The sequence below is a fragment of the Tupaia chinensis genome, unplaced genomic scaffold (genome assembly GCF_000334495.1).
Source record: "Tupaia chinensis unplaced genomic scaffold, TupChi_1.0 Scaffold000423_1, whole genome shotgun sequence".
NCBI lineage: Eukaryota > Metazoa > Chordata > Mammalia > Scandentia > Tupaiidae > Tupaia > Tupaia belangeri.
This window is the reverse complement of record NW_006159928.1, coordinates 2,997,996-3,012,405: the sequence shown is the minus strand read 5'-3', so window position 1 is coordinate 3,012,405 and position 14,410 is coordinate 2,997,996. Positions and strand designations below refer to the sequence as shown.

The 14,410-nt window shown below is 40.0% G+C and overlaps 2 protein-coding genes across 2 annotated transcripts in view; both read left to right on the top strand.

The window, feature by feature from the left end:
- The window catches only part of EPYC (epiphycan), a 48,399-nt gene extending 44,677 nt beyond the window's left edge, over positions 1–3,722 (top strand). Inside the window, exon 7 of the mRNA XM_027774307.1 lies at positions 3,302–3,722. Within this exon, the coding sequence (XP_027630108.1) occupies positions 3,302–3,472 (171 nt within the window). The 3' untranslated portion in view covers positions 3,473–3,722. The remainder of the gene's footprint in view (positions 1–3,301) is intronic.
- An 8,639-nt stretch (positions 3,723–12,361) lies between these two features.
- CCER1 (coiled-coil glutamate rich protein 1) lies at positions 12,362–14,060 on the top strand. The gene is given in 2 exon segments (XM_014590239.1): positions 12,362–13,778; positions 13,839–14,060. Coding segments are annotated over 2 exon segments (1,191 nt in total). The 5' UTR covers positions 12,362–12,809.
- The last annotated feature ends 350 nt before the right edge of the window (positions 14,061–14,410 follow it).

Genomic DNA, 14,410 nt, shown 5'->3' with positions numbered 1-14,410 from the left:
CTTTCCCAAACAAAACAAAAATAAGTCTTCTCCCATATTAATTTACTGGTTAATTTTACCAAATTTTTTTAAAAAATAATTATTTAGTTAATTTTATTTATCCATTCACTTATTTTAAGTTGACCAGAGAAATACAGAGAGAGAAAGCAAGCCACCAGGTCCAGGACTCAAACCGTGGTCAGTCATGTGGGAGTGTCCACTGCCTTAACTACCATGCCACCTGTTGGTCCCCAATTTTACCAAATGTTTAAAAAAGAATTAATATCAATCTTTCTCAAACTACTCCAAATAATATTTAAAAAGAACAGGGAACACTCTGTAACCCATTCTATGCAGTTAGTAATACCTCCACAACAAAACTGAACAGATATAACCAGAAAAGAAAAATAAAAGCAAAAGAAAAACAAAAAACAAAACTACTGACCAGTATCTCTTATAAATTTTCATGCAAATATTCTTAACTAAACAAAACAAATAATTACACACTATGACCAAGTGGGATTTATCTCAGGAATATAAGAAGAGCTTAACATCTAAAAATCAACAAGTAAAACATACAATATTAATATAACAAAAGACCACATGATTATTTCAGTAGATGCAGAAAAGGCATGTAACAAAACCCAATGCCTTTCTACTATAAAAATCACTTCAAATATAGGAATAAGGAAGAGCTCCCCCCAAAATAAAGAGCATCTTAAAACAAACAAAAAAAAAACAAAACAAAAACTCAGCTAACATCATAACTAAAGGAGAAAGACTGAGTATTTTCTTCCTCAGGTCAGAAAAAAGAGCACGGTTGCTTGTTTCACTATTCTATTTAGTACTGCACAAGACAGTTCTAACTAGAACAATTAGGGAAAAATGAAATACAACACGTAAACAAATAAGTAAATAGTTAACAAAATGGAAATGAAATCATTTTGTTATTTTCAGATGACACAATCTTATATCTAAAAAAATAAATCATAAAAGATACCCTAAAAACTATTTGGATTAATAAATGAATTCAGCAATGCAGTGGATTATAGGATCAGTATACAAATATCATTGTAATTAAGTACATTAGTAATGAACAAACCTTAAAGAGATACCACTTCATACTGATGCTGTTTGCTAAAATTAAAAAAAAAAATCAGACACATGAATTAGGATTCAGAGAAAATAGGAACCCTCGTATATTGTTGGAGGGAGTGAAAATTGCATTGCTATTTTAGGAAACGGTTTGGCAGTTCCTTCAATGTTAAACATTGAAATACTAGATCTCTCAGCAATTTGATGCCTGGTATATACAACAAGATAATTGAATTGGAAATACATGTCGACATAAAACTTGTATCCAAATGTTCATAGAAGTATCCATAAGACCCATGGAAATATGGTTAAGGAGAATCAAATTTGGATTTGGAATCAATCTAAATTTTCATTAATTGATGAATGAGTAAAAAAAATATGACATAGCTATACAATGAGGTAATATCAGGCAATAAAAAGGAATGTAGTACCAATACATGCTACAACAAGAATAACCTTTAAAAACACAACATGAAGTGAGAGAACTCAGACATAAAATATAATATTGGGTTATCAGCAAAGTTGTGATTCATTTTTGCATAGTAAAACATAGAAACCCATGTCATGACTTTCCTTTTAACCTAATATATTGTATAATTCCATTTATGTGAAATGCCTAGAATAGGAATATCCACAGAAATAGAAGATAGATTAGGGCTGGCTCCACAGCCTGGTGGTTAAGGTAGCCAGACACCACAGAGCTGACAAGGGTTCCAATCCCAGATAGGTAGCTTGACAACACACTAGGGGTATGTGCATGCCTGCCCCCAAATCAACAAGGTAGAGAAATTGAGGAGAAAGGACTAGGATGTGACCATGCCCCCATGGGGAGGTGCTTCCTCCCTCTCCCTCTCTCCCTCTCTCTCTATCTCTCTGTCTCTCTCTCTCTGGCAAGCACACACAGATTTTGGCAAAAAAAAAAAAAAAAAAGAAAGAAAAGAAAAACAGATTTACCAGTTTACAGGAAATGAGTGAGGATAGGATGAGTGGTTATTGCTAATGGGTGTGCGGTAATTTTTGGGTATGTTGAAAATATTCTAAAATTAGATCGTAGTGATAATTGCATCATTTGTGAATGCATGAAAAACTGTAGAACTATGTCATTCTGGTGGATAAATTTTATAATATGTGAAATATATGCAATAAAACAATTTTTAAAAACCATTGCTAGGCTTTGTTTAACTTCCTGGCATCTGCTCACTTGAGCCACACTGAGGCTTAGAGAGCAACATTCTATGCTAATTCTTCAGGACTTTGAACCTGATGCTTTCTCTGCCTAGGATGTTCTTCCCATAATGCTTTTCAGGCCTAGGTCTGGCCATTTCACTCTCAGGCTCAACTGCTGTCCCATAAGATAACTTTTTAGAGCTGGCTCTGTGGTACAGGCATAATGCAGTGATTAAGAGAAGCTAAATTTCACATGGTGACCATGGTTTGAGTCTCTGGCCTGGTCAGCTGGAAACTTATCAATGCCCAAGAGGAGATGAGTTGGAGGACTGAAGAAAAGGGATCGTACTGTGATCAGACCACATTGTGATGTAACCAGACTGCTCATCTTTCTTTCTAGCTCTCTCTCACTGCCACGTACCTGTGTGTTCACTCTAACAGGAATAAAGAAAAGGGGCCAGCAGATGTCATAGTGGTTACATCACTGGACTCCCACATAACTGACCACAGTTCAAGTCCTGGACCTGGTAGCTTGAAACTCATGTCAGACATGTGTGTGTGTGTGTGTGTGTGTGTGTGTGTGTGTGTGTGTGTCAGTATACCAGTAGGATCTCAGTAGGAGAATGAAGGAGAAGAGACTGCAATCTGGCCATTCCCCCTGGGAGGTGATTTCTCACTTTCCCTCTCACTGTTTTTCTCTCTCTGCCAAGTGCACATGCCCTATGGCAAAAACCTCTAAAAAAAGAGAAAAAATTAAAAATTATAACGTTCACAGTCACAATCTTTTATGTTTCTTATTATTTTGGGAAATAAGCTTTTTTTCTTTCCTTACATTCTTGTATTTCCTTTGTTGACATATACACTCCAGAAGATAAGAACATGTGTATTTTGTTCACTGATTTTTCTCACTGCCTAGATGTTGTTTAGTATATGATATCACATCATATTTAGTTCAATACAAAAGAATAAAAATGGGAGTGAAGCAAAATGGACCATAATATTAATCAATACTATGGTTACGTTACAACTTGTCTTCTAAGTTATTTTTCATCTTTTTTAGAATAACAACATTCTGCAGATGCATGAAGATACCTTCTGCAACGTTAAAAATTTGACTTATATCCGTAAAGCACTAGAAGACATTCGACTGGATGGAAACCCTATCAATCTCAGCAAAACTCCTCAAGCATACATGTGTCTACCTCGTTTGCCTGTTGGAAGTCTTGTCTAATTTCAGAATGGTTAGCATTAGTAATGTCTACTCTAAGTCTTAAAATATGATGAAAATTCAGCAATTGAAAGAAACACTAGGTGAGTTAGAAAGTAATCTACAAGATGTACAGAAAAAGAATAACTAAGTGATAGAAAAATCTCACAGACATTTATGAGTCATGTATAGCTTGCAAATTTTAGGGTACATATCCAATATCATTTCAAATTAAGTGTATAATAAAAAAAATTAAATGAACACTTTAAGTATTTTGCCAACATTTAGATGTTTTGGATTATACTCTCTATTACTTGTATTACTTTTTTTTTTTTTTTACTAAAGCATGCTTTCCTCCTAATTCATTAAAGAGCATAAGGAAGAAAATAAATGTACTCAGAAAATTACAGTGGCTTCTGAAGAGCTATTTATTGTAATTGTAATGCAAATAAACATATCCAACAAAAATACCCATAACCTTCAGTTTTCAAATGATAACATTTCATCATCTTAACAACCTGTCTACTCATTTTAGACCTTCAGTAAAATGACTAGTTACTTAGTGTATTTCTGTGCCTGTGCAAAAAGAAAAAGAAAAAAAAATAGAAAATATAGGGCCTTCTTCATAGTAAAATAGCTAAGTGCTGTGTTTTGGAAGTCAGATCCCACATGGCCTATCACAGTTCAAATCTCAGCTCTGGTGATTTGAGAAACATGCTAGGTGCATGTGTGTGCATTCCTAAAATCATCATGGAATAAAGAAATGGAGGAGGGGAATTGCAGCTCGACCATGCTCTATCCATGGTGTGTGTGGGGGTGCTTTCTCTCTCTCTCTCTCAGATGAACACATGTGCCCTCTGACAATAAAAAATAAGTTTGAACAAAATTTAAAAATAAATAACCTGGAAAGTACAGATGATATGACACTCATGCTAGAGAAGTTAAAGAATACTTTCCAAGGACAGTTGATCATTCTAAAATTTATAATCATAATACAGGGAAATGATTAAAAACCAAATGGCAACAAGAGTATTCAATGAAAGGTGAATTTTCTTCCAGATGTAATACTTCAAGATCTGCTCCTGGAAATACTGGTTTCTTGCATATCTTTAAGAGGTTTTTCATGAGGAACAAAATCTTCCACATAAGTAATTTCTCCTTTATTGCACATATTTGTGCATGTGTATATGCACATGTGCTTCAAGTACACATATCACTACTATGTATGTGTTTATACATGTACACATGAATTTTTAAGGGCAAAAGATAATCCCTACTGTGAACCTTCCTTGTCCTGCGTTAAAGTATTTCTTGGTGATATTCCCCTATCAGCACATATAGCTCTATGGCTGTGAAGGTCATGAATCAGTCCTCGGGTGGATACACATATTTGCATTTATATCAAAACTTCAAAGGATACACTTACTTCGACATAAATAATGCTACATGTACATGTGAGAAGGCCTCTAAAGATCAATTCATAGAAGTAGAATTCTAGATTAAAGATTACTATTTTAAATACGAGTTAATAAATGTTAGTAAAATGCCATGCAAAGATATTTTATCTACTTATATTTTACCACTACTGTGGCAGAGTGCATGATCGTCTAAACATCATGAAACAATTTAATTTCTTTTTTAAAAAAAATTTTTAGAGAGATTTTTGTTATAAGACTCTTGCCCTTGTTGCTGACACAGAGAGAGAGAAAGTGAGAAATCACCCCTCTCCCACCACCAGGGGTATGGCTGCAATACAATCTCTTCTCTTCCATTCTCCTCATGAGATTTGGGGCATCGACACATGTGCACATGGCTTAATTTTCAAGCTACTAGGTCTGACTTTAACTGTCATCTGCTATATGGGAGTCCAGGGCCTTAATCACTGTACTACCTGCTGGTCCCAAAATACAACATAGTTTAATTTCAAACTTGTTTATTGTTGTATAGTCTTTTTCCAAATTAAAAAGGTTAAAAATGAGAAAATTGTCAACACAACTCCAATATTTAAAAGCAACACATATATAAATACATGTGTATATATATAAGTACATATATACACTTTCAAGTATCTCAGTCTTTTAGTCAAATATATTTCTATGTCTAAATTATCTTTTTTCTCATCACTTCACATCATTTGTTATATTCCATTATTCAGAGACACTATAGCTAAATTCAAAATTCTCTAATGTAACAATTAGAGAGCTTTGCTCTAATGTGTCTCCAATTTAGATGCATAAACAGTTTCTTGTTTCAGTTTAATGTCTTTAATAACAAAAGGTACATGTTAATTTGCTTCAAACCTATAGAGGAAAACTAAGCATATGTTCAATCAGAATTTGTGTACCTCAAAGTCGAAAAGCTTGAAACAGAATAACCACCCAACCATCAAGTGCCACAATACTACACCCTGAGAATGTGATAATATTTGAGTAATCTTTCTAACGATGTCATATTTTCTATTTTAAAAATTTGCCAGAGAGTGTGTGTGCTTGCCAGAGAGAGAATGAGAGGAGAGAAAGAAAGAAAGCAACCCCCTCATGGGGGATGGTCATAACTTAATACCTTTTCCTCCATTTCTCCTTCATTTTGGGATTTTGGACACATGCACACATGCACATGCATCTGGTATATTTCTCAAGACACTGGGTATGGGACTTGAACCATGTAGTTGGCCATGTGGCATCCAGCTTCCTTAGCTACCATGCCACCATCTAGGCACTAACCATACCATAATCAAATGGCCATTTCAGAATCTTTATATTCTTAACTGATCATTTAAAAACATCCCTTTGGTTAGATACAATACATATGCTTTAACAATTCCATTTATTTCCCCTATTCAGTTAAGGCACATGTTTATTTTTCTCTAAATTCTACAGGTTATTTGTCAAGAAAGAAAGAAAGAAAGAAAGAAAGAAAGAAAGAAAGAAAGAAAGAAAGAAAGAAAGAAGGAAAGAAAGAAAGGAAAGAAAGAAAGAAAAGTGCTTTATCTCACTCCAGAATACATTATACTTGAAAACGATTTGAAATCGGGGACTAGACAGTGCCACAGTGGTAAAATGTGATACTCTGTAAGGCTGACCCCAATGGGAAGGTTCTGAGTTTGCCTCGAGAGTTTTGAGTTTCCCTGGGTATGCTGAGCATAAGTAACCCAGGCGGATGTGGCATAGGACTCTGGCGGGGATATTGTCACTCTCGCTCATGGAAGAAATAAATAAAAAGAAAACATAACACAAACAAAAACTATTAGGCCAGCCTGCAGCCTGCTGGTTAAGGTAGTTAGATCCCACATGGCCAACCTCGAAGTTCAAACTGGGGACTTGGTGGCTTGAGAAACATGCCAGGTGTGTGTGTGTGTGTGTGTGTGTCCAAAATCTCACAAGAAGGGAGAGATGGAGAAGGGCCAGTGGAATGACTTTCTTTTTAGCTTTCTCTCTCTCTTTCTCTTTCTCTCTCTAACATTACATGGACCTTCTGGCAAATGAAAACAAACAAACAAAACTATGTATAAGCAAATATGTCCTGACTAATAATTGCAATCTAATCATTAGCGAGTACACACATTTTTCAGAAGTCATGATTATAATATGTTATATTAGTCATCCGGATATATTGAGTTGCTAGGAAGTCTTCACTATTTTCAAATGGTGATAGAGAAAAATATCTACACATGGTACTATTATGAGTGCAAAACTGGCATTATTACTTCTCTTTAAATCTGTAGAAACATTGTCTTTGTAGTTATCACATAGCTAACTCCCTGTTCACCATAATTTACCTAAAATGATCTGAGAATTCATAAATGGCCAAATAGTATAATGGTATTCTGTGATGTACAATACATTTCACAAATTTTCAAACCAACCCCACAACTTCCCAAATCATCAAGAAAGAGCAGTGAGTAATTTTGAATCTATTCACCTATGAAAAGCTAGAAAGACTTACAATCTTGTATTTAGCCTCTGTGACCATGACATGGCAAGGACCTTTTGATCTTACAGTTCTGTATGTGGATGCCTTTGTGGTGGAAAAAGGCAAGTTTTTGACAATGCATGACATAAATTATAGTTATTTATTTACTGTTGTATCCCATAGCACGGCATTAGTTACACAGATGGATCTAAAACAATGTTGTTAAATTTAATTTACCTGACCAATTATATTAAGCACATCCAAAATTCTCTGTGAAGAATTTTATTTAAAAGTTTAATTAGTTCAGGTTTGCTATTTGAAAGCCAATAAAAGAAAATGCTAAAACTGAATAAATATGTTCAATTTCACTGTACCAGAATAAGGGTAATTGATACTTGGCAACCTGGAATAGTTTAAAACTGGAATTTATGATAAAATACAAAATACAGTGGTTACTTCTCATAGTTTGCGGTGTGTAGGGGATGACTGCTGACTGAATTTTGAATGAACTACTACTGCCATCCAGTGTTCAAATTCATTCAAGTCACACCAATGCACAATAAAACTAACAGCAATCTTGCAGTGTATTTTCGAGTTAAGGACCAAATACTGCACAGCATAAAGCATAGCATAATCTATGTGATCACGTATGTATTGGAATGTCAAATGCCAGCATCTGATTAAGAAGGTCAGGGTTTGGTTCACAGGTCAGCCAGTAGACACTGTGTGCCATGATCCTCGCTGTCTGGGAAGGTTGGTGGCATTGTTGTGTAAGACTCTGTTGAGGGTGCCTGTTTGCCTGCACCCCTTCCTTCCTTTTCTTTTTTCCTTCCTTCCTTCTTTGCTTCTTTCCTTCCTCTCTTTAATCTCAAAATAAGTAAACTCAAAAAAAAACCTTCCTAATAAAGTTGTAATTAATGAATATGAAAAGGATATATACTAAATTTACTTCTTTTATGTGGCAAACAAATCATAAGGCAACCTCCAATGATTTCTTGCTTCCCAGGGTTCAAATTCTGTGTACAACCGTCCTTCCTCAAATGTACCCATGTGTGCCAGTGCGACTTGGGCCTTGCTTCTAACCAATAGGGTACAGTAAAGATGATGGAACGCACAAAGGTTAAGTCCGTGATTACAATACACACATCTGCATGTGCAGTGCATGCATGTATCTATATCTACACCTACATCCATATCTACATCTTGCTATAAAGAACTAAGGCTATTGGAGCCAGCAGGTAGAATAGTGACTAAGGTGCTGGGCTCCCATATGGCCAACCGTCGTTCAAGTCCTAGACCTGACAGCTTAATAACCACACCTGGCAGATATGCATGTATGCCTAAAATCCTACGAGAAGAGGAAAATGGAGGAGAAGGAATTGTGGTGTGAACATCCCTCCCTGGAGAGTGATTTCTCACTTTCTTTTTCTGTTTCTCTCTGGCAAGCACATGTGCTCTATGGCAAAAAAAAATAAATAAATAAAAATAAAAATAAAAACAAGAAAGAATAAATTAAACTAAGGAGAGTCTTTTTGCTAACTTGATGAAGTGAACAGCCTCATTGTGGAAGCCCATAGCAAGGAACTGCGGGCAGCTTCTTGTTACTGCCATTGGTCCTAGAGCTTGTGGATGACCTTAAGTCCTGAAGTCCACCTCTATCCAACAGTCAGCACAAAGGCAGGATCCTTAGTCTTAGAGTCACAAGGAAATATATCCCACCAGTAACATAAAATGATCTTGGGAATGGGTTTTCCCGAATTGAGCTTCTGGATGAGAACTCAGCCAGCTGACACCTTGATTACAGTCTGCTGAGATCCTGAGTACTAGACACAGGTAAGCTTCTCCGGGACCCCTGACACATGGGAACTTTGAGATAACAAATATATGTTGTTTTAAGCAATCCAGTTTGTGGTTATTATGTGGCAACAGAAAACAAATGTAACATGGTAGACGTGTTGTAATACTGAATCAGAATATTTAATTTTGCAGTATTTAAAGAAGATGGGTCAAATAAAAAGATGTCTTCACCCGATACATGGGAATATATTCCCCCAAATTCCAACAAGATGAAGAAATGGAGAAGAAAGGGAAAGGGTTACATCGTGACTATGCCCTACTGGGGGCACTTTCTTTCTCTCCCTCCTCTCTGTCTCTCTGTCTCTCTCTGGCAAGTGCATACTCCTCCGCAAATTAAAAATATCCCATATGTGTTTTTTTTTTTTTTTTTTGAGAGATTTTCACTGTAGGGCGCGTGCGCTCGCCAGACAGACAGAGAGAGACATAGAGACAGAAAGCGAGAAATCACCCCCCAGGGGGGATGGTCACACCGCAATCCCTTCTCCTCCATTCTCCTCTCAGGATCTTGGGCACGCACGCACACGCGCCCGGCGTGAGTTTTAAGCCACCGGGTCCGGGACACGAACCACAGTCGACTACGTGGGAGTCCAGCGACATAGCCATTACGCTAACTGCTGGTTCCCTGTGTTTTATAAAAATAATTATTTTATCTATCTATCTATCTATCTATCTATCTATCTATCTATCTATCTATTTTTGAGAGATTTTTTGCTATAAGATGCATACACCCACCAGAGAGAAAGAAAGAGTCAGAGAGGCAGAATGCGAGAAATCACCACCCATCGGGGATAGCCACACTGCAATCCTTCCTCCTCCAGTCTCCTCTCAGGATATTGGATGTGTGCACACATGTGCCCAGTGTGTTTCAAGCCACTGGATCTGAGACTGAAACCATAATCAGCCATGTGGGAGTCCAGCAAGTAACCTTGACACCATGTGCTGGTCCCCCAATGTGGTTTTAAAAAGTCCTTAACTGGATTATTCTTTAGGTTTATTCCTTCCATGAGCGAGAAAGACAGACAGAGACAGGTACTCCCAACAATCTTCGTATTGCAATCAACCTCAGCCTCAGCCAGCCCCAGGTCATGGGTTCCCACGTGTCTGCTATGTTCAGGGAGGTTTCTCAATGTGAACCCAGATCCTTTCCATGTGGGTCAGTCTCACAGAGTGTTGAGTTAGTGCCATGCTACCATCCCATCCCCTTCATTGAACTTCTGATTGTTGTATTTAAGATGGCCAGGTAGGGCATTATCTTGAGTGATTTACTAGTAGTGCACATAAGAAAAATTGTAATATAATTCAAATACTAGAAAAAAGCCTAAATCACAAATCATAGTCTGCTATTTCTCCTATGAGTGGGAAAAGTTAATAATAAGTTCATGTTTTTATTTAAGTAGGAGAACTAATAGGATGTATTTCTGATCTTCAAAAAAGTATATAAAGCCACCATTATTTGTATAAAGGTCATACCAACTGATTAAAAATGACATCCTTAATTACATGTAAAACCAGTGAGTCATCTTTGTCACAAAAAATAAATAAATAAATAAATAAAGGAAACTAATGGGAATTCCACTACAGCAATATGGCTAATTTCCTTTTTTTTATTTTTTGTTTTGCACGAGGGCACATAGGCTTGTCAGAGAGAAGGTAAGAAAGCATCCACCATGGGATATGGTCACACCACAATCCTGCTTCATTTTTTCTTCCTTCTGGGATTTTGGGCACACTGCACGTGCACTCAAGCTACCAGGACTCAGACCATGGATGGGCCATATGTGCTCCAGCTGCCTTAAACACCAGGGCCATAGGCTGGCTCCATATGATCAATTTCTAAAGCATTTTATTAAAATCCAGTGTTGTCTAACATAAGCATCCCTAGAAAAATAAATCTGAACTATCGCCATTTCATTCTGAGTTAAGCAGAAATGGGTTAAAGTAACTGCCAAAGGTATGAGTGTATATGCAGAAACGGATACAATTGGATAAAATTGTCAGCATTTTGTACTTTGAGTCAAGAAAGACTGTCGGAAGCAAACCCGAGAGCAAATGAAACAGAATGAAGCCTGGGAGGTCTACAGGTCCCAAGGCTATGGTTGGAGTCTTGATCCAAGAGCCCACACACTGTTCTTAATTTTCAACCAGGAATGCATAAATGACCTTTGCAAGCTGTAGGGCTTTTGCACATTTTGATTCTGCAGCAGTTAATGGGGGCTTGTATAGACTGAGATTCCCAGAGGACAATGTTCCACTTTGCACAATTCCACTCTCAGCAAGAAAGTCATAAAGGGATATGCTCTGGGACTATTTTCTCTAGGATTAAGCCTACTAGCAGGTTGATGTCTGTACCAAGTCAAAAAAGAAAAGAGCACAAGGGTGAGGATGACTATTTTTGCACCAGATACAGGGTATAATGTCTTTATGAATACCATAGCATATCCTTTAAGTGCTCTGAAGTATTTAAATATGATGAAAATAATGGCCACCAGTACACTGTCAGTGGACACAACAAATGTTTTAGGCTTAAACACTAGCCTGAAATCCTTTCACTCTACAAACGTGGACAAATTAACCTCTCGGTATCTTGATCTGTGCAAAGTGGTAGCAGTACCACCCTCTCAGGGTGGGAGTGAGGACCATACGCCATGCCCACCAGCACACTGTCAGCGGACGCAACAATGTTTTGTCTTGTTTTACATATGACGAATACCGACTCCCAGGAGTTAAAGGGTTGGTATCGGCCTTAAAGTAGAGTGGGGGTATTTTCCAAACAGAGTTCTTTACCCCGTAGACCTCCCCAAAGGTATAAAATATGGGTTTTTAAATACACAAGTTCGCCCAACCCCACCAGGGTTCAGCCAAAGGTCCATTTTTCCAAATCCCCCTGCTACAAGGTGACAACGAATTCATGGGCACTGCCTCAAGGGTCCCCTGAGTTGAGTACCACAAACCCAGCCATGACCCCTCTCCACCTCCTTCAACAACTCCGTCACAAGTCCCTAAGAACGTTCACTGACACGGGGTTCCGCCAGAACCCAGTTTCCAAGCAGAGGGAGGAGACCTGGACTGTAATTGGCTGTCGTCCTGGGTAACCAAGGACGCAGGGGGCACGCGGGGGGGGCCCCACAGGTATTTAAAGGCTGCGGCTGCTCCGGTCACCACAGTCTAGCCAGGACTGCGACGGTGAAGCACCTGGGTTGAGAGGGAGCCTCAAGGTAACACGCAACCCTTGCCTCCCCTGTCCCCAGCCCAAGCCTCGGTGGAGGCGGGTGTGTTTGGGACCCGGGAGTGGGTCTCGCTGCGTGTGGCCTTCCAACACCTTCCTCCCCCACCATCCTTACCCAGTCCCAGTCCCACCCAACCCACCTGGGCGAGACAACTCAGGTGCTGCGAAGGACAAGAGATTAAGTCAGAAGAGCGAGCGAGAAGAGAGGGGCCTCCTGCAGAAGAAGGTGTGATCCCAGCGGCAGACACGAGGTGCTGTGCCGAGACACAGGGTGACGAGGCTCCTTAGACCGTTGCATCTGGCCAATCCTGACGACAGCTTCTAAGAAGGACAATACCATTTAGACGTTCCGGAGCTCCCTGAACCATGACCCAGACCCTCGACAAAAGAGAAGACCCTCTAAACCTGGGTGGCGGTTGGGCATCTTCTTCCCCTTTACGTCCTTGGCGGTCTTGCCACCGCAAGCGCAGGGGTGCTCCAATTTACAAGCGCCGGCAAGGTTACGGCCCCAAGGTCGAGTATGAGCCCCCGAGGAAACAGCCAAAGTACCAGTACGGCTCGGGCCCTTGGTTCCAACCACCCCAACCACCCGCTTGGGCACTGAACTTTAACTGGGGGAGCTGGTGCGCTCCCTGGCACCCACCTCCCACAGGATTCCGGAAGCCCCCCGGCCGAGTGGTTCGGATGTATGGCCTGCACCCCTTCTGTCTTTGCTGCTGCTCCTGCTGGGGCGGGCCCTGGAACCCTGGCTGGGCCAGGCCCCCTGGCAGGAAGAAGCGCTGGGGCCGCAGGGGCCGCGGCCTGCGCCGCCAACCTCGCGGCTCATCTTCGAGGAGTCCGCCAGTGGATCTGAGCACGCTGCTGCGCCCGGTCAACCTGTACGGGTGGAGGGCGCCTGGCATGCAAGCGCCGCCAAACACCACCCAGTTCATCATGGACCAGATCTACCAAGACATGCAGCAGCAGGAGGAACTGGAGCGCCAGCAGCGGGCGCAGGCGGGCGCTCAGGCCTCCCCGGCTTGTTCTTCCGGAAACGACGCGCCCCCTAGTGGCGGCGAGGAAGATGCGGCGCTGCAGGCTCTATATGGCTATGCGCAAAATCCCTCTCTAGCCTTAAGTCCTGCTCCAGAGGAGAACCAGTCTTCCACCCCGCAGCTGCTGCAGGGAGAGGAAGAGCAAGAGCAGAAGATGGAGGAGGAGGAGTATGAAGAGGATATTTGGAATGGAAGGGTGGAGGAGAGCGAGGAAGAGGAGGATGAAGCAGAGGAAGAAGATGAGATGGAGGAGGAAGAAGAAACTGAGGAGGAGGAAGAAGCTGAGGAAGAGGAAGATGCAGCTGAGGAGGATGAAGCTGAGGAGGAGGACGAAGGGGAGGAGGATGGAGCGGAAGAGGAGGATGAGGAGGGGGAGGAGGAGGAAGAAGAGGATGAGGAAGAGGGGCTGGAGGAGGAGCAGAGAGAAGAAGAAAACCACTTGCCCCTGGAAATGCCTCTGTCAATCCTAGTGGGGGCTGAAGAAGAGAGCGAGAACTTTATAAACTGTACTTATTTAAGTCCAAAATAGATCATTCCCAAAGTGCCACAGGAAGCTCTCTTCGTGATCCAAGACATTAACTAACTGTTAGACACCAGGCAAGGGATTGAGGGATGAAGCAGATTTGAGGCTAAAATGGACAGGCAACTTACTAAAAACTAATTTGAAAATGAGCTTCATTAATAAACATATCTATGTAAATCCCTCTTTGGCCATTATAAAATGTTCTAAACATTGGTGTGTTTATGTATGACTAGGGGTGGGGGCGGGGGAGCTTTCAACTAAAATTTTATTGGAAATGATTAAAGGCCAAATATTTTATTACTACAGTTTGAATATTTTTATTTGGTATTTTCCCCTCTAGACAATATTTTTTTAACTTTGTAACAGATTGATACAAGTTACTAAATGAGCTTGGATTCAACAGATTCTGT